Genomic DNA, 27,549 nt, shown 5'->3' on the forward strand with positions numbered 1-27,549 from the left:
CGCGGTCCTTATTTTCTTAGGCAGACATGAGTACCACACGCGTTCGTCTTGAAGTTCAGTTCCAAAGATTATTCTTGTTTTATTTACTATTACTAGAACGAAGAAAGAATACCATACGTCTTATATTGCGTAGGCCAATATAGCCTACAATGTGTACTAGAACTTACATATTATAGTTACATGCAGCCTAAGTGGAAAGTACCGGTGGTACTCGAACATAGTTAAAGCTACTCATAAGGATCTGCGGATTTTTATTGGAATTTATAATTCTTTTGAGTGGATTTTGAATTTCTGGTAGAGGTGAGTAACTTAATTAACATCGATTTATAGTGTTAGATTTTTACGATTGCTGTTGTCAACGTACCAATAAACAAGGCCAAACGAATTTCATGTAATCTTCTTACATAATAAATTTGTCATTGAACTTGCTGTCGTCTGCTTAATTTCATAGCAGTCTATACGTAACCCTGCTAGCCGATATAATTATTCATAAAACTGGTGTTGTTAGTAACCGCACCACAAGGCTCGAACATAATTCATCTCCTGTTGAAAGCAAAATCATCGGTATCAACTTATTTAATCTTGGATCACCTCAATAACACGTAATGTTTTGTTATCAAAATAAATTTGTATACTTTTTCAGATGGTAAAACACTACTTTGAATGTTTAAAGTCACCATATAGTTTTATTAACAGTGAAAAGACTAGCCCGTAACGTCGTCTCCGTCTGATGTAAACACCGTGACGTCATTAATCAATATTCATAGTCAACTGGCCACCAATCAGATTTCGCAATTTGAAACTATCATCCAATTAAATTGCTAGGTATAAGTCATGTGACATTTGTTTAACGAGTCTATGTACACACATACACGTAGCAACCGCACACTCGCACCCAGCCGCCTTGCTTGCTCAACAAGACCTTTAAGCACTGCTCTGCAAAAATTCGTCACGTTTTCATCGAATCGGACGTCAACCACAATATTTTAATCGACTATACCTTTCCTAATCGTATTCTTCGACTACCACTCCAATCATGACTGGAAAATCTTTCGATTTCATTGGATTTGCAAAGGATTTGCTTGCTGGCGGTACCGCAGCGGCAATCTCAAAAACAGCAGTAGCTCCGATCGAACGAGTTAAGCTTCTTCTTCAGGTAAACACACATTTTCAATTTGAATACATCGATAAAAGTACTTGCATGAGAGGCGTTAAAATTATTGAATGTGTATATTTATCTTCATTTTCGCTTAAATGGCTATTTTTGCAAAATTTCACTTTTTCATGGTTTTGCAATTAATTAGGCCAAAACGTTATTTATTTCATTAAATTTAATTTTCGGATTTAAATTTAAAGTTTTCAAGCTGCTTAAAAATATTTGGAGTTCAATTTCTGGGCTAAAAATGTTGTTTTCGTGCGTTTTAGGGCTAACTCTGTTTACACAGAAGCAATCTATCCAATAGGACCATAAACTTCAATTTTTTTCTTAGATTTGAGGGTTACAAAATTACCGGTCTTATTTAATCTTGTTCGGAATTATCGATACTAATGTTTCGTAAAACTCTCCCAATCAATTGTTTGAGAAGAGAGCATTAAACGTTTATATCTTAAGCACCAAGTTACCAAAAATAATCTCTACCGAAAACTTAGGCTGTTTCCCAAGTAAACTAGAACGTTAGGCTTCTGTAAGGAACATTTCATCGTACATTGTGTAGTCCATAGTCATTCTAGTAGGAAGGCTATGTTTACATTTTGACGGCATTCAGTTGCTTAGCGTGGATGACGTAGACGGTCATGTCATCATTCATTAATATTCATATTTTAACACATGTGATTATGCCTTAATGATTATTCATAACTGACGTCACTTTGTCAGGCTTACATGTATGTGAGTGTCTACATTACGTAGTGGGAGTTATAACAGTGTAATATTCTCATAAGTGCATTGCATGTATATACCAATGCGCGTGCCTTGTTTATGTTCAACTGATCATACTCTATACATTAACGAACGACCAGGTAACGTGAACGTGATCTCTTCGTGACGTAGTTGTTGCTAAGCCAATCGAATCTCCACATATAATAGGTACCTGCGTTACTAAGGCGCAGACCAATCTGCGTGGCTGTTTGTTTCCCCACTAAGCTACGTCAGACTTTTTTTGTTTTCATGCATAATCGATATAGGCACTCGACAGGAACATATGCATGTCATGATGTGAACGCGCGTGCGTATGTCGCTCACGAGTGTTTAACGGGGAGGTGTGACGCAGTAGACTCGTGAATTAACCTGGAGTTGTCGCGTGTAAATGAGAGGGTGCGTGTGACGACACCGTAGTGCGTCAATAAGTAAATATCGCGCTGCTAGCCTAGCTTATCAGTTCTGCATTTAGTTCACTAACCACTGATAGGGACTAAACGCGCTTCGAGTGACGTCATTTTCCTCATGTACCTAGAACATTGATATCGGCGCGCGGCGCTCAAGTTTACTTCGCACTGCTTTAAGCTGTTCTCATGGGCGCGTATCGTAAAATAGTCGCGGGAATGATGCTCAATATCCGTAGAAAATAGTCGAAAGTTAGAAGGCGCAAATTTTAAGGCTTAAGAAATTAATAGCTATCGGAAAGAAGTGAACGAATAGAACTATGGCGCTGTTTCCAAATATTATTTAACCATCTTGCGATGGAACGGCTACGTACGGGAAGGGACCGTTCGTATTCTTGCCAAAGTTAGGCTACAAGTTTTTAGTGTCAGCCCACCATATCCTACATACATATCAATGTAGCTACTAGCACTCAATCGGTTTGGAATTTAATGTGTATTATGGTTTCAGTGAATTATATTAAGTGATCAGTTTAATTTATTTGCACTTTGAATAACAACATGAAAACAAAATTTCTTGTTAAGGTAGCCTAGTTACATATTTACGAGATATATATCACGCTGATCATATCGAAACAATCATATGAGCAACGCATGTTATGTAACCATTGTATTTGAATATGGACTGCGTCATTTCGTCAGCGTGAGAGGCTCAATAAAACGCGCTCTGAAATGTACATAAAACTGTAAGGCGTCCAGCACTATTCATGCAAATAACATGCTGAAGGCATTGCGTGGAAGAAATTAATATGTATTAATTACTACTGTGTTAGCATCCGTGTAAAATCTACATTGAGCGTCACCCATGCAGGCTCGAGCACTGACGCGCACACTAGTCCTAAGGTATGAAAGTGTTGTAGTTGGTTATTCAAGGTACGACGTACACAGCTGTATTGGGTAGATACCGATACGCGCGTGAGATAAAACATGCATGCATGTAAGGTGAACGGGCGTATACTGTTGCATAGGCCTGAACTTTCACGCGTATCAGATCGAAACTGAAGTGTGTGGCTATAGTCTAGCGCGTGTGCATAGTCTAGCGCGTGTGCAGTATACGATGACATGACGCGCGCGGTACTGTGATGAGTCATAAGTTGGAACGAGCCACAAGAGAATGGAAACAAGAGCTGATGTGTGGTGAGGACCGAGTAGGTGAGGGGGATGTTAAGGGAGGGCATAGGTAGGGAAGGATGTGAGTAGATGAGAATGAAGCGGCTCTTCCCATGAAGTGGCCACGCACTTATATATCGTTGCACTTAACAAAGTTGATCGAAACTCCATTATGTTCAACATCATCTTAATCAATTATTTCTTTGAACAGGTGCAAGCAGCCTCCAAGCAAATCGCAGCTGACCAGCAGTACAAGGGTATCATTGACTGCTTTGGTCGTGTCACCAGGGAGCAGGGTTTCAGATCATTATGGAGGGGTAACTTTGCCAACGTCCTCCGCTACTTCCCAACCCAGGTCAGTGTGCGGGAATTATCTTCCTTCGCTATTGCAAATGTAATTTGTCACAATTCCTGATATCATCTTCAGAGGATACCTTCAAAGTTTCATCATTTTCTGTACTCATTTCCTCCTCAGGCTCTAAACTTTGCCTTCAAGGACAAGTACAAGCAGCTGTTCCTGAGTGGTGTGGACAAGCACAAGCAGTTCTGGCGCTACTTTGGAGGCAACCTGGCTTCGGGCGGTGCAGCTGGTGCCACTTCTCTCCTTTTCGTCTACCCGCTAGACTTTGCCCGAACGAGACTCGCGGCTGACGTGGGCAAGCAAGGAGTGCGCGAGTTCACCGGACTGGGAGACTGCATCAAGAAGATCCGAAGGTGAAAATTATTGAGAAACTACTCATCCATCATCAAAGTTGGGAGGTGTGGGGAGGGGGGAGGGGCGGGGAGGGGGAGGGGCATATGGAGGGATTTTTGCTACAATGGAAATGTATTAACCAGAAGTTTGACTATACAAATGAAAGATGTCACAGGAGATCCCAGCTTACCTATCCCCTTCTTCACCTATCATTGCCCTCTGCTGCTTATCTTACAAGTAAACATGCATAAGATTGTCAAGTAAACTAATAACAATATGCTCTCTGTTTCACACTAGATCTGATGGTATGATTGGGCTCTACCGTGGATTTGGTGTGTCCGTGCAGGGTATTATCATCTACCGTGCTTCCTACTTTGGCACCTATGACACCTGCAAAGCCATGCTCCCCATGGAGAAACCAGGTTTCGTGGTCTCCTGGCTCATTGCTCAAACAGTGACCACTATGTCCGGTGTGGTCTCTTACCCATTCGACACAGTAAGTGGTCTAATATTAGAAGTAGACTTCAGCAAGTCTAAAATACATTACAGGGCTTCACCAAGACTAAATAACTTTCCTTTTTTGGGGGAGGGGGGGGTGGTCAGGGGGTTCTTCTTGTTTTGGGAAGCATCATTTGCCACATTGTACACAACACTGCGATCCTACTATGAAATTTCATTGCTTTAATAAAAACAAAAATTGTGGAAGACTTGGGCAAGTATAAAATGATACTCTAATCTACAAATGTTGTTTAACCAGAATGTCATGACAAGTAGAAATAACGGTCAGAGGTCGCGACAAAGTAACCTTAACCGAAATGACTCCTTCTTTATTATACAGGTTCGTCGTCGCATGATGATGCAATCTGGTCGTGAGGACGTCCTCTACAAAAACACCCTGGACTGCTGGAGAAAGATCGCCCAGCAGGAAGGAAGCAAAGCCTTCTTCAAGGGTGCCTTCTCCAACGTCCTCAGGGGTACAGGCGGTGCCTTGGTCCTCGTCCTTTACGATGAGATCAAGAGCTTGCTCTAAGACCTGATCAAGCTTTCCTTCTATTTCAATTTCTTCAATTTAAACTTAAAATTCAAAAATCAATTTAACCAAAATCATTGTGCCTATAAATTTAACTTAAAACTTAACTAATTATCACTATAACAATTTAACTAATGCTTTAATTTGCTTGATATTAATTGTATATTGCAGACAACATTTGTATCATTGTTTCCACCTTTTTTTTTATTATTTTTTTTATTTTTTAAAACTTTTTTTAAATTTTTTATTTTTTATTTTTTTTTGGAAACAGTGTTATAAATTTGTTTGTAATATGCTTTTAATATCTTGCAATTTAAATGTATTAAACAAATTGGAAATGTGTAAATTTGTGAAAATTTGTGAAAACTTGAAATTTGTGAAACTTGTGAGACATGTAATATTTGAAATTTGAATGGAAATTAAAGGCAATGTACTACAACTAATTGAAAAACAAAAATATACTGTACTTTGTTCTCTATGTGTTTTTGTATGGTAGGGGCCTGTGGCATGCATTCATCACCTGTGGGAGTGTGGGTAAGAGACAGGCAATATCATCCAGGTGTTGTGGTGGGGGAGGGGGTAATGGAAGGGTGGGGGTAATGGGGTGTGGAGAGGATGCTCTCACCCATTCAAAATGTAGTATGTATGAATAAACAGGCAGTGACTGCTTCAGGTAAATTGCAATATCTGCTTTGTAGCTGAATAACAATGCAGGAGGCATAAAAAAAACCTTGATTGTGATAAGGGTGGTAGACTAGGAGGGGTATGGGCAGAGTTAATGTAAGTAAGGTACTTTAAAGAAGTGAGGTTAATCACAGCAAAGTTTGGGTACAACTGAATACCCCTACCCTAGAACCATTCCCTGCCAGATCACTGTATAATAAGTGATACATTACTGGCAGTTAAATGGTACCACATCCCTTCCATGGTTCTGAGTGAGACAACACCCCTACACATACTATAAAACTCTTCACCACCTCCCCCTCCCCTCCGTATCCCTTCCATGGTTCTGAGTATGACAACACCCCTCACACATAGAATAAACATCTGAGCTACTGTAACTTGCTAAATGGGTAGCAAAATATAACAATGAGAAATGATGGTTATGAAAGTTGAAAAGAAATGCACCAGTGATGTCACTTTTAAACAATGTATTTGTATTTCTGTAACAAACTCATGGAAACATAAAGGTGTAACAGGTTGAGAGGGGCTAGGGCTTTAACTGTTGTACCAATGTATTACCTAACAACATTTCAGTTGATGGAGGCCCTTCACCACACAGAATTATATCTTTGGATTAAAACTCTATATAATTGATCAGTATTTTATCAGTACAAGTATTAGCAAATTCTGATCACTTCAGGTAGAAGTTATCAATAACAATTGGACAGTTTGCATCTCCATTTATTGCTGTATTTTAATTAGGTTTCTCTTAGTAAACATACCTCACAATATCTCATGCACAACAAATTATTTGCTAGAAATATGCATTTCCTTGTCTTACTAGACTAAGGTGACCACATTTGCATGACTGTAATCAGGGACATTTATTGCGTGACTGATATGGGGGAGGGGTTTAAGGGTGTCCCCCTCCCCTTTGGAAAATTTTTTGAATTGCCTTAGGTGCTCTGATGTAAAATGGTGATACTTAGAAGCACTTTTTATATCAATTTTATTTTCAAAAATGTAGCTTTTTCTTAGATGAAATTTGCTTACTTTGCAAAAGAGTGCTAGGCTAGATCGATCTAGCATATTCCACTTTACACTGGCCCATCTGAAATACTAGTTAGTTTCGTTCTGCGACTGCACACTTGACTAAATTTTGTTTTTACAATTATTTTACTAATAATGTGGGATATTTTCGAAATTCCTGAACATTTTGACGAATCGGGGACATTTTCGGGGACACTTGTTCATTGGGGACAGCACACTGTAATCGGGGACTGTCCCCGAAAATCGGGGATGTCTGGTCACCTTATACTAGACCATTCTTAATATTTTGATTGATTTGGGTATGAGAACCTTCTAAGCACTTAAAAAGCTAGTAAACCAATTTGGGGGTTACCTGACTGGTTATCTTCAAACCCACTGTGCTTATATCATAAACCAACCCCCCCCCCCCCCACCACCAAAACCCCCATCTTCAGCACCTTCTAAGGTTACTTAATATACATAATACAGCATGGTTCTTCCTATTACACAATTTATCATGCTGATCTCATAAAAAAAATCTAAAAACTTGTTTAAATAGAGATGACAAGTTCTGCTACCAGTATCACCTTTTAGTAGTCCTACTGACTTTGGCCAATTTCTCCTTGCGTTTCTTCACGTGTTTGGGTATCTTGTTCTTTCTATTCTCTCTTTGCTCTTCTTTGACAGCTTTCTTCCTTTCCTTTGAAGTTAGAGAGAGAGAGAATAAGAGGAGATGTGACAGATTTGAAATTTGAAAACGGACAATATTTTATACAAGACATGATCTGCATTTTAATTTATGTCTGTCAAAGTTGCTTTGAGTGACAGATTGTTGCTCATCATATATCAATTCCATCATGGTACCCTTGCTGAAGATAGAGTTTCTCTATGCCCCCCCCCCCCCCCCGGCACTAATGTCTATTCCACTACCTTACACCTCCAAAGATAAAGCTTACTCTTTTTTCTAGCATGGACTCGTCTTTAGGTCGATGGTATTTCTGTGTGTTATCATTGCTCATCTCATCTTCATCCTCAGAGTTGCTATCCTCACTACCCTGAGAAGAGGAGTCATCTTCCATCTCCTCCTCTTCAAATTGAACCTCTTTCTTCGTCTCTGGTTGTGAATCACATTGCTGGAAGACATAATAATGGCACGTAGGAAATAGTCGGCAAACTATAGCATGTATGAAACGACTGGACAGTGTCAAGTTTTGTTTCCATGGAAATGGCTTAAAGGTCACAAACATGTAACCAACACAGAGCTAGACACAAAAGAAGGTACACACGGTGAAACAACTGTGTAGTCTATCAGGATAGAGCAGTGTCTTTTAACATAACCTACCAGTTTTATGATCTAATTTACATGTTAACATTACAATCTTGAATGACGAAGAGATATATCAACACTCCTACTAAAGAAGTTTTGTAGTTAAGGTCCCATACATGTACTTGAAAAAAACTGAAACCAAACATCAAGGGATATATGCCCTCAGAGAATGGGATATATATGCCCTAAATTGTGTGGGTATATATATCATGGGATATATGTGCTAAATATTTGTTTATATATGATGGGATATGCATTCAATGTTTAGGTATATATATGATGGGATATGCATTCAATGTTTAGGTATATATATGATGAGATATGCATTCAATGTTTAGGTATATACATGATGGGATATGCATTCAATGTTTAGGTATATATATGATGGGATATGCATTCAATGTTTAGGTATATACATGATGGGATATGCATTCAATGTGTAGGTATATATATATGATGGGATATGCATTCAATGTGTAGGTATATATAAGATGGGATATATGTGCTAAATATTTGTTTATATATGATGGGATATGCATTCAATGTTTAGGTATATATATGATGGGTTATGCATTCAGTGTTTAGGTATATATATATATATATATGATGGGATATGCATTCAATGTTTAGGTATATATATGATGGGATATGCTTCAATGTGTAGGTATATATATATGATGGGATATGCATTCAATGTGTAGGTACATAAAAGATGGGATATGCATTCAATGTGTAGGTATATATATATGATGGGATATGCATTCAATGTGTAGGTATATATATATGATGGGATATGCATTCAATGTGTAGGTATATATATATGATGGGATATGCTTCAATGTGTAGGTACATAAAAGATGGGATATGCATTCAATGTGTAGGTGTATATATATGATGGGATATGCATTCAATGTGTAGGTATATATATATGATGGGATATGCATTCAATGTGTAGGTATATATATATGATGGGATATGCTTCAATGTGTAGGTACATAAAAGATGGGATATGCATTCAATGTGTAGGTATATATATATGATGGGATATGCTTCAATGTGTAGGTACATAAAAGATGGGATATGCCCTCCATCAAATCAGGCATTCTCTACTGTCCCAAAGAATGGTTTTAATATCTATTGCCATACTGAATGTCTCTCTTCATTCATTGCTAAACAATAGAACAAATTCTCACCTGCTTTTGTCCACCTAAATTATCTTGCAACCCAGTGATCCTGCCGTACAGAATCTGGAAAAGAAAAGAGAGGAAAATGAATGTAAAACACAAAATTCACCCAGTAACCCCCATTACTGGATGTGCAAACCTAACACGTCTCCGCACCCCACCCTCCTCCCTCTGGTTGACAAATCAGAGAAATAAAATTGTTTTGAGGAAATATATTAGACCTCCCAATTAACTGGTAAGGTAGGGTTCATAAGAGAGCATTGAAGATTTCTTATATCTTATGTACAGGTGCAGCAGGCATCCATGTGTGCAGCAGGCATCAATGCCATGATTTACCATTTAAATGTTTCCATTTAATGCTACTAAGACAAACTGCAACAGTTTGTACAGTCAGGCTTACTGTTAAATTATATTGGTATATTCAGTACAACTCCAACTATGTTGATGCTAGTTACATGAAATGGTCCTGTGTCACTTTTAAAAATGTACAGTGCTCACTTTGTCCACTTTTTTTTTAATCATTTTTTTTATTCTTAAACTCTCCCAATCCATGAATTTATAAATTTTACATAAAACTGAAAAGACAGAAGCTCCTTACATCCTGTGTTTCTCCTGATCGAGTCTTTGTGATGTCTTTTTCTACATTCATGACTTCCTCTAATTTCTGAGGGATGAAGGACTGTTTGAAAACCTGTAAAATCAGAGAATAAAAACAACCAAAGTCTCAAGTGCAAGTTGGCGAAAGTAAACACAGTCACCATCTTGAATGGAGTTATATGCAGACATCCAGGTTAAGGCCTGCAAACTAATATACTAAAAATTACCACGTTAACCCAGGGATTTGGAAACATGTTAACTTTATACTCGTGGCATGACAGATCAGAGGGGATTGTACCATAGAAAATAAATATGATATCAGGTTTGAAGGTTGGCAATGGGTAAACCCAGCCTCTTGGAACCCAGTTAAATCATACCAACCCATCCCTTTGTCAACTATTCAAATGAGCTAAATTTTTATCAAACTTCATGCTTTAACATCATGATAACATTACAATAAGCTTCAACACCTATATGTCTTCTTTTTTTATTTGCTATTGATGCAGTTGGTTCTAACTCAATAGCAAAATGATGATTCCACTGCACCCCTGCCACCACCTCCCCCATTCAATGTTCTGTACTTTATGTACATCCTCCCCCATACTGGTGTAATTATATGGTAATTAGTCCTACATACAACTCCCTTTGATAAAGTTGTTACCATTTGGAGTGACGACTAATGTGAAACACCAACTGATGCCTTTCGTGCTCAACGGATTTGCTAGGTTGCTGGATACTGCATGACGACCGCAACCAGTTGCTATATAATCTGACAACACCTTCTTGCCTGGCTGTTATACTTTCACTAATACAAGAGACACATCACATCATCAATGTTTGGATAAACCCTGTACTACAGCTAAACACTGTATGTAAGGCATACCTACCTCTGCTTCAATCTTCTCCTGCTCCGAGACGTCCTCTTGAGATCTTTGGGATGCTATCTCCATGGCCTATTGAAAGTGAAAAGAAAGAAAGATTTATACACTGCATGAAAGGTTGTGGGTTAAAGGTCACAAACTGTTCCATACTGTCATGGAATGTACATGTTATTGCCCGGACTGATAATGGTGACCTTTGTTCTTTAAATTACTTGTTTATTTCGATATGCAGCTGCATGAAATCACTGCAATGTATTAGTTGCACAAAATTAACGAACAGTACTATCGAGAAATGCTACCTGTATATGACAAATTGATGAGTCGTGAAAGAATTTCTATATATATATATTATTTTATTATATATATTTATAACTTCTAGTTACATGTTTAGCTCAAACAGGATGAAAATTTGAGGCGATTGTTTGAGATTTGAAAAATTTGACACTGATACCGTGAGCAATCTATGTTAGTTATCGAACGATATCCAAAACCACAGCATCTTAAACGCCACATGACGGTTAGGAACCTTCCCAACAGGCTTCCTCTTACATAATATGTCTTCCAACACTATAATCATTTTTGTAGTATTGTCATACGTTGGTCAGACTGCTTTTAACGCCTGCATTTTTCAGAGCAACATGGCCTGGATTTAACTTAACAGAAAGCCATCACTGACCTTGGTAAGATAATCATCCATGTTTTCAGAGTTGATACTGGGATCAGTAACAAAATCAAAGAGCTCCCTCACTGTCATCGTGCAAACATCTTTCTTTCTAAAGTATTCTGAGGAGGAAGACCATGTGACATTATGTTAAAAGCCGAGACAGAGCGAGGAATCGGTAGAAAGCAAACGTTGAACGAAACAGATGTATAGACAGACGAATATTGAGATCTACTTAAAAAAGTCAATACCCACTCTGGTTAGCACGGCGATGCCTGACACATGAAGCGCATAGTAAAACAATAGGAAATGAAATACTAAAATTCTGTCCAAAATTTTTTTTTTTTATGAAATGTCCCAAATTTTTGAAAGCAGCCTTTTTGAAGTTTAACTTGCTTCCTTTGGTCAAAAGCACTATACTCTCGGCCAAGAATAGATGTTTAAGCTCAAAATATACATGGCAATATTCATATAAATATACCTACATGTGTGAGTCCTGCACACCTATTGCTTTTATTTCTAAAATAAACAACTTGTATTTCCCCTCTTTCATAGCTAAATGTTGTGAACTTTAACCCCTAACCCCCCCATAATGAGACTCCAGCCTGGCCAGAGAGCTGTTGAATATTCAGAGAGCTCTCACCTGTCACGTTTGTACAGTCCTTCCTCAAAAACTCCAACGCAAGGTGGTGATCATGTTCCACAGACTGAGATACATCAATGATGTAAAGTTTGTCATCGCAGAACCTTAAACGAAATCAAGTCACCCGTTACAGAATCATAATCATTACAAATATCATCATATCATATCATTAAAATTATCATAAACATGAATGTTTTTATGATATTTTTTTCATACGTCTATATTCAGCTGTATTTATCAGTATGAACATATTCAAACAATGTTTGCATCAAAGAATCCGATAAACAGCTCACAATACTTCTTATAATTCATGCAAATCTAACGAGTAACAGATGTAATAACTGGCAAACAATTTATGCTGACTATCGGAGATTTATGACTGTGTGAGACGACCGTCAACTCCTTGATTATTTTGATGTGCAGCCAGCATTACAACCCACAACAAGAAATTTACAAATGCACTTAAAAAACTACAATGCATATTGGATCGGGATCCCGATGGTATTACTTGACAATGAGGGAAGGCATCTGTTAGAGCTTAGTTGGACAATAGTTCCCTAGGCAATCCTTTGGAGATGCACAACTGGTGTCAAGGGCATAAGCTATTCGTGTGATGTAAATACAAATGCCATGTAAACCATGTTATCATGTACTATTATACTGAAGGTCCAATGGTATGCATGTAAGATGTATCGTGGTAAATACTGCACAGACTCGTCTGAGTACAAATTCGATGAGTAATTGTGTTTCATGATACGACTGAACAATGACACATCACCAACCCAAGTAGGTATATAACAAGATCAATTGTATGAACCTCAAAATATCATTTTGAACCTCACCTATGTAAAACCAAACCAGCAAAAGATGGTGCAAAGTTGAACTAATAGTACACAATATTTATTCACAAACATTTATCCTCTGTGAACTGTTATCAGCTGATTCCTATTGTAATCATTATTAAGACATACATCACCATGGCAACAGCTACCAAATGTTACACACACACACACACACACATCAATATATAATTCCTCACAACTCCTTATACTTACAAGATGTTGAATTCACTAAGATCAGCATGGACCAGCTTTGCGTCTTGATAAATTTTGCGGACAGCTTGGATGCACTCCAAATAAAGCTCCCTTGCTTTACTCTCTGTGATGTTTACGTCCTTCAGTAATGGAGCTGGCCTGCGAGAAATCATTTATGAAATTTTAGATATACTGTACATGCGATCATAAGTCTCAATCATCAAACAATGTGTGTTGTAAAGATAGTAGCAAACTATTGTCAGCATAAATATATATACACAGCACTGGGGCCTGAAGTCACATAGAGTCAGCTACCATGATATATCATGATTTATCATGATAAAAGAATTAGTTGAGGAAGTAAAGGAATATAACCATTTAGGCTACAGAGGCCTTCATCTTAATTCCAAACAACCACTTCTCTATTGTATACAACCTTATGCCTAGAATATCATAACATCTCACCATCCTTGTATTCCAACAAATTCCATGACCAGAACATGACTCCGTAGAAGATGGGGCTGTGGGCAGGTCACTCCTGCAGCATGTAACCTTGGCAACAGGAGAAAAGGAGACATGTAAAATGAATAAAGTCTATTTGGGATATCATATGGCCAAATTGTTGAACTGTTTGATATCAGTGTCTGTACCTATGACTGGTTTTCAATAGCTTCGACATTATATGAGTCAAATGGAAAGGGGGTGAATTTTAATGAATGGTTCGAAGTGTGTTAGAAGCTCATCAAACCTGAAGAAATTGAATATCAGTTATGAAAACACATTGTCTCATTAACTTTCCAGTAAAGTGGTCCACATTCCAGTAAAGGCTCCCAAGGGAGAAACATTTAAGATGCAATTTTTGGGTCTAATTTCAGTAGTTACATTAGTCTCAGTGACAGATCTACAATGCCTACCTTTCCAAGAAGCGTGAACATTTTACAATCATACACAATACGAACAATTTTCTTATATATAGATATCCCAAACCCTGTAATGTTTAGCACCGTCTTACACCAGGTGCGTATCCAGGGGGGGGGCGTTGGGGGCGCGCGCCCCCCGGGTAAGAAAAAGAGGAGAGAAAAAAAAAGAGAAGAAAAAAGGAAAAAAGAGGGGAAAAAGAGGAGGAGGAGAGGAAGGAAGGGAAAAGAAAAAGAAGAAAGAGAGAAGAAGGAGAAAAGGAGGGAGTAAAAGAAAAACGCGAGGACACCGGGAAGAGAAAGAGGAACAGTGACATCATTACAGCGCTGAAGGGTAGCCAGTGACGGATCAATGATTTCGTAAAAGTGTGCCTCACCCTACCCCTTACACCGACAACTCCATTTTTTTGACGTTTCCATTTTCCTCTCTCACTAATGATCTATATATATACTATATATGGTCTATCATAACGCGTGTGTAGAATTGTGCTATGAAACCAACTGTGGCTGGTCTCGAACTCGACCGTGTCGTCGGGGAACATGACGCATTTTGGGATGGGGGCGACCGCCCCCCCCCCATTCAGCATTTTTTTAAATGATATCGCTAAGTAATTTCAAAATAGAAAGTGCTTGGATGCAACTTACAAGGCCTGGAAAGTGTCATTTCCAGCGATCTGGGAGACATTTTCGGCCAAAATTTGCTTGTACGCTTCGCGCTAACAAATGGTCCTGGTTAGTGCCATTTCCAGCGATCTGGGAGGCATTTTCGGCCAAAATTTTCTTGTACGCTTCGCGCCAACCTATGGTGGCGCTACGCTTAGATAATTTGCCTACAGGTTTCGCCCCTCCCTTGGCAAATTCCTCGCTACGCGCCTGTTCGAATTTGTAACGCAAACAGCAGATATCACGTCATATCAGTGAGCATGAAAATGGCGTTCAAGGATGAAAATCCTCATAACTGTCCGACTTGCCTGAAAAATTAACCAAAAATTTTCGCCCGCGTTCAACGTGTCAATGTCAATATCATGTAAGCAAGCATCGGTTATTTCATCGCATGCCATCATGTACCGTACGGTCCGTTCAAATTGCGCAGTATACCGCGGGATGCTAATGTAAACAACGACATGTCTCATGTAGATGTATAAAAAGCATGGAGGTCCAATTATGTCAAAAGTTTCTTTTACATTAGTAATGGCGAATTAGGGGCTGCACCCCCGCCGCGCAGTGGCGGAGCGTCCATACGGTCAGGGGGCGGATGCACCCCCTGACGGACTCAAATGGACTACTGGCGCCTTTTTCAGCTCTTTATCACTTTTTACTTATTCTAGATTATTGACTTTTTTATTGCACTCTCATCTACTTATTGACATTTGTCACATTTTGTTGGTGTAATTTGGCGATGACACCCTATTCTTCGTTTATCTGCAAATTAGCCAGGCCCTGAAAGGGTCATTTCCGGCGATCTAGGGAGTATCTTTACTCAAAATTTGTCTGTGCGCTACGCGCCAACCAGTGGTGGCGCTCCGCTTAGATAGTGTCGAAAGCGCCCCTACAGACCATTCTCGCCCCTCCTGACCAATACCCCTAGCTCCGCCACTGCCGCCGCGCCTCCTACGCTTATGTGTGTAGTGTTCGGTTTCGGAAATATCTGCTATTTTTTCATTTCCTTCAACCAAGTTTTATAATAGCCGTTATAAGTGGTTTAATATTTGTACACCAAGAAATTAACTGTGTCTGAATTTTCGAAAATTTCTGACCAACATTCTGCATCACACTTCCCTCTACTCGTGCAATTTTGACCGGTCTGTTAGGGGTTGAAGGTAGTTTTTCTATATTGGTTGTCCATAGATGAAATTTTGTACAACATTATTGGTATGTTTTGAAGTGAGTTTATTCACGAGAAATGTGAATTTTCAAATTCTGAACAAATTTGGGGCTTAAAACCTTGAAAAGTGGGGCTGACGGGTATTGTGGGCCGCGACGTAGAATCACCTACAAAAGCAAAGACCCACAGGACATGCGATCAGGTCGAACATGACGTGTGCCGGGTTGACAATCTTCAAAAAGGTTATGGATGGAAAAAAAACTATTAGGAAATACTTGGTTCTTAGGCCAAAAGTGTACATCTGGTTGGTCATTTCAAGCCCGAGAAGTGCCGTTTCCGGTGATCTGGTGGGGTATCAAAACCAGAAATTATCTTGTACGCTGCGCGCCAACCGATGGTGGCGCTCCGCTTAGATAGTAATTCGCGCCCCCCGGGTTAGAAAATCCTGGATACGCGCCTGTACACCCCCCCCCTTCCCTCAACCCTGTTCACTGTCAGCATCATTGAGTATTAATGATGCTGTCAAAGCATAATTTGCTATCAAAGCATAATTTTCCTTCCTTTTAGGTCCCCTCTTTGGTTTTCATGTACCATAAGTGAGAATGTTTCATGCTACCAAGGATTTTCAACAATGGACTCACCTCATTAGATTCCTCATTTCCTTCTCTGCCCACGTCCTCACCATCTTACTAGGATTATGTTAATGATATAACAATGGACTCACCTCATTAGATTCCTCATTTCCTTCTCTGCCCAGGTCCTCACCATCTTACTAGGACTATGTGAATGATATAACAATGGACTCACCTCATAAGATTCCTCATTTCCTTCTCTGCCCACGTCCTCACCATCTTACTAGGACTATGTGAATGATATAACAATGGACTCACCTCATTAGATTCCTCATTTCCTTCTCTGCCCACATCCTCACCATCTTACTAGGATTATGTTAATGATATAACAATGGACTCACCTCATTAGATTCCTCATTTCCTTCTCTGCCCACATCCTCACCATCTTACTAGGATTATGTTAATGATATAACAATGGACTCACCTCATTAGATTCCTCATTTCCTTCTCTGCCCAGGTCCTCACCATCTTACTAGGATTATGTTAATGATATAACAATAGACTCACCTCATTAGATTCCTCATTTCCTTCTCTGCCCATGTCCTCACCATCTTACTAGGATTATGTTAATGATATAACAATGGACTCACCTCATTAGATTCCTCATTTCCTTCTCTGCCCACATCCTTACTAGGATTATGTTAATGATATAACAATGGACTCACCTCATTAGATTCCTCATTTCCTTCTCTGCCCATGTCCTCACCATCTTACTAGGATTATGTTAATGATATAACAATAGACTCACCTCATTAGATTCCTCATTTCCTTCTCTGCCCACATCCTTACTAGGATTATGTTAATGATATAACAATGGACTCACCTCATTAGATTCCTCATTTCCTTCTCTGCCCAGGTTCTCACCATCTTACGTGGATTATGCTTGCAGTACCCCCGTCGGAATCGGAACTCTCCAGCAACGTACCGGTCACGGTCTTTAAATGTCAGTATTGACGTTTTGTACACCTGGAACCGTTAAAAAATATGGATAAATGAGAGAAATTGTAACAAAACAAAGAAACCAAATATCGTCAAACACAGCTACAAAAAAACAAAACAGATCATTCTAGATTAGACGATTGATCAAAAATGGGTTATGGACACAAACGTCTGGACGTGTGTTGCAGTATACAATTGATTTTGAATCGACTGTTGACAAATTGAAAACTAACAAGAATGTTTTAAGTGCCACTTAGGTAATCAAAGGTAAAACCAAGGTTCTTATTGTGTTATATTATATACGTTAATAGTTGGGAAGGCAGCTTTTATGATAATATGTTAAATTTACACAGGCAGAAAAACTGTATTAAAATAACATTGAGGTTTGTCATCTGAATGTTAATGCATTACTGGAGGTTTGATATCATGTGAAAACTCTAGATAATTAAAGCTTTTCACTGATTCATTAACCAAACCTTTGAGCTTTCGTAATGCCAGCTATCATGTGTAACAAACAAGCACTGTACACCCTGAGGGGGTCATTTAAGGTTCAAAGTTTGTCTAGCAATCTTGAAGGTTCTCAAATGTGACTCTGATATATGCAAACATATGTATATTGTGTACAAAGCAGTTACTGCTGCTATATGCATCTTTGTATGTTTATAACAATTTGACCATTTTTCGGAGCAATTCTTGCAATGCATAATTACTGGATTGATCCCCTGCAAAAACTGACATTCAAAACCACACAACCACGAGACAATCTATTGCGTAAGTCAATGGGGGACATGATGCTCACACCTAAGCTTCATGTAACCTTGTAAACTGGTTTTTTCAAGACCAGACAAACCTTAATTGCTCTGTGTTCTCCCTGGTTAGTGGTAGCATGGTAAACATTGGCTTCCTTGCCTGTGCTGATGCATCCATTGATTTCACTGATCACATGCCGACTCAACATCTTAAACAGAATCATCCTGGTCCTGGGATCCAGAACCTGAGGTCAAAATATACAAAAATATATTAAAAATATTAAAATATGTCATCTTAAACAAAATCATCCTGTTCCTGGGATCAAGAACCTGAGGTCAAAATATACAAAAATATATTAAAATATGTCATCTTAAACAGAATCATCCTGTTCCTGGGATCAAGAACCTGAGGTAAAAATATTAAAATATGTATTAAAAATATGAAAATATGTCATCTGAAACAGATTCATTCTGGTGCTGGGATCCATAACTGAGGTAAAAATATTAAAATATGGCATCGTAAGCTCATGTCATAGATATATTCGTATTTGAGGGACTTTTTTGTTTTGTTTTTCAGCTGAGGCATTTCCAAATGATGGTAATGATCTTGAAAGTAAAACTATCATGTTAAAACAATATTAGCGTACATAGAAGCTTGTACAAGAGAGAGAGAGAGTGAGAAAGAGAGAGGCCAATATTCATGAACAAATTAACAGATGACTGACAAACGATCAGTACATCACTCATTTAAAGCAGAAACAAGAGCATCAATGACGCAGTATATCAATACTGGAAGTTCCTAATTTCATATCTTTGCTCTGTCTCTACAATTATTAATATCAATCATGGTACAACAAATATAGGTTTCAGGTTTACAGTCTTGTTTCAGGGCCAAGGCCTTCTCACACGACTTTACAACTTAACCCTGGTCATTGGTAACTTGTCACACCTACACACCAAAGTGTGCACAATCCAATCAATCTCTCCTGGGGCACCACAGTGCACCACAACCACGTGTCCCCCGGGGGACTTCCCATAGGGTGCAGCCACAAACCGGCGCAAACAACTATATTTACAAGTTACCTCGCAAGTCCCCATTTATACACCTGGGTGAAGAGAGGCAATGGAGATAAAGCGCCTTGCCCAAGGACACAACGTAATGATCTGGCCAGGGCTCGAACCTGTAATCCTTAGATCACAAGTCCACTGCCTTAACCACTTGACCACAACGCCCTCATATAGAACTTGCATTTACGCTACTTTGCCACGAATAGTCTCTGCAGGTTACACTTTATCCTGCGAGTGTTGCCTTTAGCGCTCATTGCCTGTTTGTCGAGAGAACAGCGTTGCAAGGTTTAGTAATGTCATAGAATATTTAAGAACTTGTTTTTTATGTGGTATCCTTCATCTTGGGTCAGTCTCTGTTGGACTTTTTGGTCATATAGTTTGATGTCAATGACAACGGCTAAATTAGAAGAGGCGAACAACTCGACCATATTCTAGATGCCCGCCTTGAGAAAGCTAGGCCTATCGACCTATGTTACTGCAGACTGTAGTGGTGACTACCATCAAAACTGTGTCCATCAGTACATCACTCATTTAAAGCAGAAAAAAACAATGAAGCCTATGTGGCTTGATGATGTCATATTTTGACTTGATCAAGTCTGCACTTTCACGTCTGAACAAAAATTACATCTGTGATATCTCCCATATTTTTATGACAGTTGTCTCTATCACTTAGACTGAAATATGATAGTAGGGTTTGTGTCCCCTGGCTGGAGGGTGGGGTGAGGAGGGGGGGTTGTTGTTCATGACATTTATCTCCATCTCACAGACCACAATATGATGGTGTGGGTTTGTGTCTCCATTAAACATTTAGTGACAACCTGGTTCGTTATCCATTCTAATTTGAAAGTCAATACCAATGTTACAAACTGTGTAAACATCTCACCTGCTCCATGGTAGCTCTATCAGCTTTGTCTTTCACTCTATGTCTGCAGGTAACAAAGAAATATTTCCCAAAGAATATGAAATATGACTAAACTAATGCTTCTCAAGTGATGCACATTTAATAGCAGACACTGTACAATTCATGAATTCACATGTTTTTGTTCTTATCTATAGCACACCCATCTCAATCCTTCCAGAAATGCAATCAAGCACATTTATCTCTTATAGTTTCGAGTGATGGCATTTATTAATAGTAAAATAAAACCTCACATCTCAAGAATAAAGCAGTACCTAACAGGGAATTATTTATCCTGTATCATACTGCAAAATGCTTTGCAAAACTGGTTAAATTTCTATACAAGCCCAAAGAAGCTAAAGCAATTTTTTTTAATTTTTTTTTTTATATGCAGGAACCATATTATTTTATAAAAGACAATATTCAGAGCCTTCAAACTGTTATGTAACATTTGAACACTAAATTCTTCCGTTCCTCAATCCAGTTAGATGGAAGAAGCGTTCTCTTAACACCATTTAATTTCCCCTCTCATCTTCTGTTCTCCTAACCTATTCATAGAGCTGCTCTACATTAGTGATGCTAGCTGTCTCACCTAGCTATCTCACCCATTTAATTTCCCCTCTCATCTTCTGTTCTCCTAACCTATTCATAGAGCTGCTCTACATTAGTGATGCTAGCTATCTCACCCATTTAATTTCCCCTTTCATCATCTTCTGTTCTCCTAACCTATTCATAGAGCTGCTCTACATTAGTGATGCTAGCTGTCTCACCTAGCTGTCTCACCCATTTAATTTCCCCTCTCATCTTCTGTTCTCCTAACCTATTCATAGAGCTGCTCTACATTAGTTATGCTAGCTGTCTCACCTAGCTGTCTCACCCATTTAATTTCCCCTCTCATCTTCTGTTCTCCTAACCTATTCATAGAGCTGCTCTACATTAGTGATGCTAGCTGTCTCACCTAGCTGTCTCACCCATTTAATTTCCCCTCTCATCTTCTGTTCTCCTAACCTATTCATAGAGCTGCTCTACATTAGTGATGCTCTCACCTATCTGCCTCTGCTCTTTTGCTGGTCTTCATCAGCTGGTTAGTCGTAGAATCTGGCAGACTCTGAGGCCCCGAGTATTTCTCCAAGGTGATCTTGTTGGCAAATCGATGCAGACTCTTATCATTCGGCTGTCGGAGATGAGATGGGAGAGTCATTGATAAATTATGAAACATACACATTAAAAAAATAAAATAATAGAATTACAAAATGTACGCAGGGTTCGTTCCTCAGTGATTCCAACCTTGTACTTTTCTTGAATAAATCAAGTGGAATGTCTCAAAAAACAGCAAATCAGTACAAAACTGTTCCTCTTGAATTTATGATATTTTAGGGGTAGATTTTAAATGTTTACCACTCTATAAATGTTTATTTCAAATTCTATGAACCGCTTCCAAAGCACCTAACGGATTCATGGCAGGTATTTTGACACCCTGTTCGATCCAGGGATTGGACCCTTCAGAGGAATAAGCTGATAAGTCAAAGAGGCACCATCTGTTATAAATTCAAAAAAGCGTTTCTGTTTGGTGGTGGGAGCAGAGGTTCAAGATGGGGAATTCCTGTTTCAGTTGCTTGAATATTGACTGAAACTTGATATAAGAGCCATACCATTGAACAAACTGATTATTGGTTTCATACCATGTCTTAGATCAGGAATCAGGGTTGGATTTGGCATTGTGAATCATACAAAATGATCACATGTTAACATAGGAACATATTCGGTATACCACATGACATGTGCAAACTAGAGCACCAATGGTGCAGAAGCTCATACCTTTTCGAGCTGAAAAATGTAGGGCCCACAAAACCAATTTTGGGCCCGTGAGGGATACCCCCCTCCCCCTCCGTTAGCAGAATCCTGGCCACACCACTGGCTATAATTCCTATTTGCCCCTTTAAATCCTATTTTACCCACTCTCTCAAACAATACCACTGACCTACCCTATTAAACTTTCTCCCCTCTACCTTAGCAGACATAACAAGCACTCCCTACAAGACATAACTTCACAAGCTGCCTACATACCTCAGGCTCAAAGACTTCTAAGAATCGGCAAGTGCTGATTGGCTATAGGGCTCTCATGCTTACAGTTCAACAGTTAATAACAACTCCCAGTCCTGCTTTAATTCCACTAACAGCCTCTGCAGAGCTTAACCACAAATGTAAACAAACACTGCAGAAACTGGGAGACAAATTAAAGGAGCTTTGGCAAAAAGTGAAGGCTCAGATTTTTTTAAACAATGGGGATTAATTGTAATTAATTAACTTTTGACCAAAATTTTTAGGCATCACCTTATTCATACACAATCCAACAATCATCAGTTCAACTTTGAATATGATCCATCAAAATCTTGAGGAGATTGAGATATTTGAAAATATTACAAAGAATGACCCACGATGACCCCCTAAATGACATTTGACCTCAATTTTCCGAACACCCCTCGTAACTCTCATCCCGAGGAACATTGTGACCAAGTTTCATTATAATTGGCCATACACTGTACGAACAGGAGCAATTTGAAAATATAGGGCCGCGGCCCGGGCCACAAAAGACCCCTAGTTGATCTTTGATCTCAAATTCATGAACACCCTGAAGGTAAAACAACCATAGGACTATTGTGACAAACCCTCAACATTGTACCATGGAATCTGTAGGAGAATTTTCTCATTCCCTCGCAAGCAAAGAGCCCCGATTGAAGTAACACGCCGATGTAGTTTGCTACATTACAGATCATCCAGTAAATTACCAAAGTGCCACGTGATTGAAAATACAACCCAGAATCATTTTGAAAGTAACCATGTAGCAATTTCTTACATACTCATCTGATATGTTACTGTTGAACAGATACCTTTTAACTCACCTGAAACTTTTTGGATGGATTCTGTGCATTTGGTTGATTCTGATTCCACTAAAATGAGAAAAAGTTAAAGGTGTAATAAAATAATACTGAGGCACTGTTAGGTTTGATAATCAAACTGCTGTACAGTGAGGTTGTAGCATGACTGCTTCAGACCCGTACAGCATAAATATTCCCTTGTGAGTCTTGTAGCCTAGAATGGGGTCTAAGAGAGCAACACCTCAAGTGGCAAACGTTTAGTCATTGGCAGCTTTATTTTTCTTGAAAGGTGCTCACAAATTTGCGTTTAAATTCATACATTGCTCTTTTCATATTGAGCTTACTCTCAGCACTAGCTCACAGTTACATTTTTAATTTCATACCTTTAAATCTGGCCTCCAAATTAAGGCTATTTTACTGGCTAAATGCCAGTGGAATTTGCCATTTGCCATTAGAAAAAGAAAAAAAGGGCACTTGGATATTTCTACCAGCAGACAATTAAGAACATGGACACTTGATAAGTTTGTGTAACAATCATCAGTCATAAAATTGCATGTTTCTTGTAGTTAACATAAACCCTGTACTACTGCTGCTCATAATTGATCTGCAAGTATTATTGAGCTACTCAACATAAGTCTGTACAGTGAAGAAAGTGTACTGCAATTCAGGAAAATACCAGTGGGTTACCTGATTTTACTCACTACTTAACTTTTAGCAAGTACAGTAGCTAAAGTTGTGTTATTCTAGATCTGTTTCACATTTTATTTGGACAAACATTGATAACTTTAACAACCATCCTCATTTTCACTGAACTTCATCCTTCTCTGTAGGTAGTTTTGCACCTTCTACAGCTTGTTTCGCTTTCTACAGCATGTTTCGCTTTCTACAGCCTGTTTCACGATCGACAACTTCTAACTATGAAGTCAACATTACCCATCATTGTCAAAGTAAAGCTACAGTACTTAGTACAAATTGAAAGTACATTTTAATTGCCATTGAAAATCTTTCTCAGTACTAGTATGTGAGTTTAACTAGCAGCAAAACAAAAATATCCTCACCTGATAGTTCTGGCTTCTAACAGTGTTAAACTTCTTGGTGAAACCTTTCAATTGAAACCAAAAACACAAATTTGTAAAATGAGGAAATGAAAGTGGAAATTTGATAGAGTTACAAAAGCTTTGCTTCAAAATTGTTTGCTTATAAATAGTAAATGGTTGCAAACTCCAAATGTTATAATTAATTGGGATGGAGAATTGTTATTTCAATGATTGCAATTGACACATGTAGCTGAAATAATTGCACTCAGTATGTAATACTTACAGTATACATGCCATTCCAGCAAGTATTGTAAGTGTTATTTTGAATAAATTGATTCCTAAAATGTTGCAATCCACGCCTGTTGCTTAAAAACGGTTGCTAGATCAGTAGTACAGTCTATACTAAATCAATTAATTCATGGATTTAATCAATTCAGTTCAGCTTTAAGCTATCAATTTAAAAAAAAAACAAAAAACAATATGTGTTCTGTAACATTTCAATGCAATGTTACATATGTTAAGTGTAATAGTCCCCCAGTAAACATGATGAGAAAAGATGATACCTGAATTTTCTCCATCCCAGCACCAATAATCGTCATCTTCCTCTGAGAATTCTTCATCTTCTACCTTTCCAGAGACGGATAATTGCATGCCTAAAATAATGACAAAATGGGAATGTGATCAGAGAGAGCATTTATTTCACACTTACAAACGTGGGCTATGTTTGCTCTCCTTTTCAGCTGAAGTCTGTCAAAAAACACCAACAACTGTTTATCAGTAACACAATTTACTTAATGGGTTTATGATGAGAATTCACATATGAACTATATGCCAATATATCACATATATTTTCTGTAAGCGACATTGAAGTCCTTTGATTTAGTTTGTTGATTGAAATTTGAAATCAGTTTGCTGGAGAACTATTGCAGTATTACTACTTACATTTCTACTGACACAAAGAATCTGAGTGTTGTATGATTGATACTCAATAACCTCCACGTTAAAGGCATTGAAGACTCGCCACAAACCGTGTGCGGCCATCTGAAAGAGTTAACTTTCTGTTGCTTGCAAGTGACGTTTTGTTCATGTCGCTACAAAATGCAGACAGTAATGAAACCTGATACCTTGTTATCTTTAGCTGGACCTGAGATGTCCATCGCTGTATCGTTTATACACTGTGCTGGGGGTATTGACCTCAGCTGTATGTACTGACTGTACACTAGTGTCTAATTACGGACGGTAGCAAGCTGTGTGTGTACTTTCTATGACCTATGGTGGTGTCTAACACTTCTGTTACACCTCATTCGAAACTAAGTCAGATTACCGGCATTAGACGTTTCTTTTTGCGCGAGTCTTCACACCCTTTAAGCCAGTAATTTTAGACTGTATAACTTGTACATCATCTGTCAATGCATTGTCAATATAGAACAGACAGCCTATCGTACAGTAGCTGGGATACTGACTAAACTTTAACAAACATGCACCACCAGCAAGTTTCTATCCCTACAGTATGTATTGATATGTACTGTACTTCTTTGACTTAATACTCACTGTGATGGTCTATCAAGCCAATCTCAACAGCATCTGGACTTGTCACTGTCACAGAACTTGGATTCATTTTACTGTAGAATGAAACAAAATTTACAGAATTTGGAAAAGGTCATGTCTTCTTCGTAAACACCTGGCAACCAGGATATAAGAGAATTATGCGTCATATCAAACAGCCATAGGAATAAGGAGTAGAGCCCTCCATATTTGTCCTGTCGCTGGGTGGATGTCACTTTAAATACATGTCAGCCACGGGAATAAGGAGTAGAGCCCCCTCCATTCTTGTCCTGTCCCTGGGTGGATATCATGTTAAATACATGTCAGTCACAGGAATAAGAGGTGGAGCCCCCTCCATATATGTCCTGTCCCTGGGTGGATGTCATGTTAAATACATGTCAGTCACAGGAATAAAGACTAAGCATATACACTTAAGTTTGCCCAGTTGCTAGATGAATAAGGACTAACCCTCATGTCTTTCATTCAACTGTGCAGGAAAAATTAAAAATCCATCATGTTGTTCATGAGTGTGGCAATCAGATGATATGGAAAGATTCCATGTTACTAATTGTCCAGCCTCTGCTGGACAAATGGCATGTCTCATTTCCTTCAACCAGTGGGAGAAGCTGCCATGTGCAAAAGGGGAATCCCATATTTGGAGCCACTTGATAGAATGAGTCTGGATGATTGCAAACTTTATGTTAACCTGTAAACTGCACATGTCTGCAGACTGAGGGATAGTTAGGAGAGGTGTAGGCCTAACTTTGTGGTATACAGAAAAGAAACTTCAAAGTAGTATCAGTATACTAGTACTACACTTCTATTAGTACTTAGTACTACTACTGCCACTACTAACTAGTACTAGCAGTAGCAGTGCAGTTGCATATGGTATGTGTGGTGTTATTGTATTATATTGTTAATCTTAGCTGTATGTGTTTTTGGCCTTTACGGCCTTCCATGTATTATTCTGCCTTATACGTGTTATTTACTTGGGTTCGTTTTGCAGGTTGTGTTTTGTTGTTTAAAACCTCATTAAAGGTGTAATCAAATGTATCAGTCGTCGTCATTATTACTACAGTATGTATAGAGTACACGGATTTAGGGAACACACCAATTTCCGTATAGGGGTTAGCCTACTACCAAAGGGTTCTTACTACAGGCCACTGTACAGTACCAAAAATACTCAGTACTACTACTAGGCCTACTAGGCCTGGGCATGTTTAAGTATTTAAAATCAGTATTTAAAGAAGTCTGACTTAGGCCTAGCCAGGTAGGTCTACTCTAGTCTAAGTTCTCTAACGTTCGGTTAGACCAAACGTGACTTACTAGCAAAAATTAAAAGTCCATAGTATTTTCTTTTAAAAGTTAGTCTTACATTTCAATATCGCATGATCCAAGCGGCTCAGCGTCATCAAACTGGCCCTCGACTTCCATTATTAGATCTGTTTTAACTTTGCTTTGTTTTATTTTCAACTGGACTGGTTAGCCTCTTCGGTTTCAAACAGTATCAAGACAGTGTCTGGTACTTTTCGCCAATACTGTGGATATTGTCAGTTCAACGTACCACATATCAACTATATGTTGCCAAATATATATTGCGACATTACAGCGAAACATGTGTTTGCCTGCGTACATGAAGTCTGTGGGCTCTTCTACATTGTAAGCATGAATTACACAACTACAGATCTGCAGGCAGCTGAGAGAAGCTTGATTCTCACGTTATGGCGCGCCATATCAGACACATCAACATATTATATAATTTGTGTACCATGTTGAAATTTTGTGACTAATGTACATGTACAGTATGTATCGTATTGTACGTATTTTA

General features: G+C 38.6%; 2 protein-coding genes and 1 long non-coding RNA gene across 3 annotated transcripts; 2 read left to right on the forward strand and 1 right to left on the reverse strand.

Annotated features, from left to right (window-relative positions):
• Positions 1 to 19: 19 nt before the first annotated feature.
• On the forward strand, positions 20 to 9,035 carry LOC139974398 (uncharacterized). The gene is made up of 3 exons (XR_011795473.1): positions 20 to 300; positions 7,942 to 8,712; positions 8,863 to 9,035. It is a non-coding gene; the product is annotated as an uncharacterized lncRNA (long non-coding RNA).
• Positions 871 to 5,425, forward strand: LOC139974396 (ADP,ATP carrier protein-like). The gene is made up of 5 exons (XM_071981520.1): positions 871 to 1,156; positions 3,701 to 3,844; positions 3,965 to 4,203; positions 4,481 to 4,679; positions 5,022 to 5,425. Exons 1-5 carry the CDS (start codon positions 1,037 to 1,039, stop codon positions 5,211 to 5,213), a joined length of 894 nt encoding a protein of 297 aa, XP_071837621.1. The 5' UTR covers positions 871 to 1,036; the 3' UTR covers positions 5,214 to 5,425.
• LOC139974394 (serine/threonine-protein kinase RIO1-like) lies at positions 6,354 to 27,364 on the reverse strand. The gene is made up of 18 exons (XM_071981518.1): positions 27,097 to 27,364; positions 25,728 to 25,798; positions 24,740 to 24,829; positions 24,198 to 24,241; positions 23,164 to 23,211; positions 21,307 to 21,434; positions 20,246 to 20,288; positions 18,396 to 18,539; positions 17,430 to 17,572; positions 13,698 to 13,784; positions 13,254 to 13,391; positions 12,199 to 12,302; positions 11,571 to 11,677; positions 10,901 to 10,966; positions 10,015 to 10,107; positions 9,426 to 9,479; positions 7,862 to 8,038; positions 6,354 to 7,605 (listed from the first exon to the last, which is right to left on the reverse strand). Exons 1-18 carry the CDS (start codon positions 27,153 to 27,155, stop codon positions 7,489 to 7,491), a joined length of 1,713 nt encoding a protein of 570 aa, XP_071837619.1. The 5' UTR covers positions 27,156 to 27,364; the 3' UTR covers positions 6,354 to 7,488.
• Positions 27,365 to 27,549: the final 185 nt, after the last annotated feature.

This window comes from Apostichopus japonicus, chromosome 9 (assembly GCF_037975245.1).
Source record: "Apostichopus japonicus isolate 1M-3 chromosome 9, ASM3797524v1, whole genome shotgun sequence".
In the NCBI taxonomy this organism is placed as follows: domain Eukaryota; kingdom Metazoa; phylum Echinodermata; class Holothuroidea; order Aspidochirotida; family Stichopodidae; genus Apostichopus; species Apostichopus japonicus.

Bases quoted from the DNA above. Each gene is read 5' to 3' on its own strand.
- LOC139974396 (XM_071981520.1), top strand. From the start codon at position 1,037: ATGACTGGAAAATCTTTCGATTTCATTGGATTTGCAAAGGATTTGCTT. The intron at 1,157-3,700 runs GTAAACACACAT...TTCTTTGAACAG, and splicing joins GAGTTAAGCTTCTTCTTCAG to GTGCAAGCAGCCTCCAAGCA. The intron at 4,204-4,480 runs GTGAAAATTATT...GTTTCACACTAG, and splicing joins TGCATCAAGAAGATCCGAAG to ATCTGATGGTATGATTGGGC.
- LOC139974394 (XM_071981518.1), bottom strand. From the start codon at position 27,155: ATGGAAGTCGAGGGCCAGTTTGATGACGCTGAGCCGCTTGGATCATGC. The intron at 20,289-21,306 runs GTGAGAGCATCA...TGTTACCTGCAG, and splicing joins AAAAGAGCAGAGGCAGATAG to ACATAGAGTGAAAGACAAAG. The intron at 13,392-13,697 runs GTGAGATGTTAT...GATTTCTCGCAG, and splicing joins TTTGTTGGAATACAAGGATG to GCCAGCTCCATTACTGAAGG.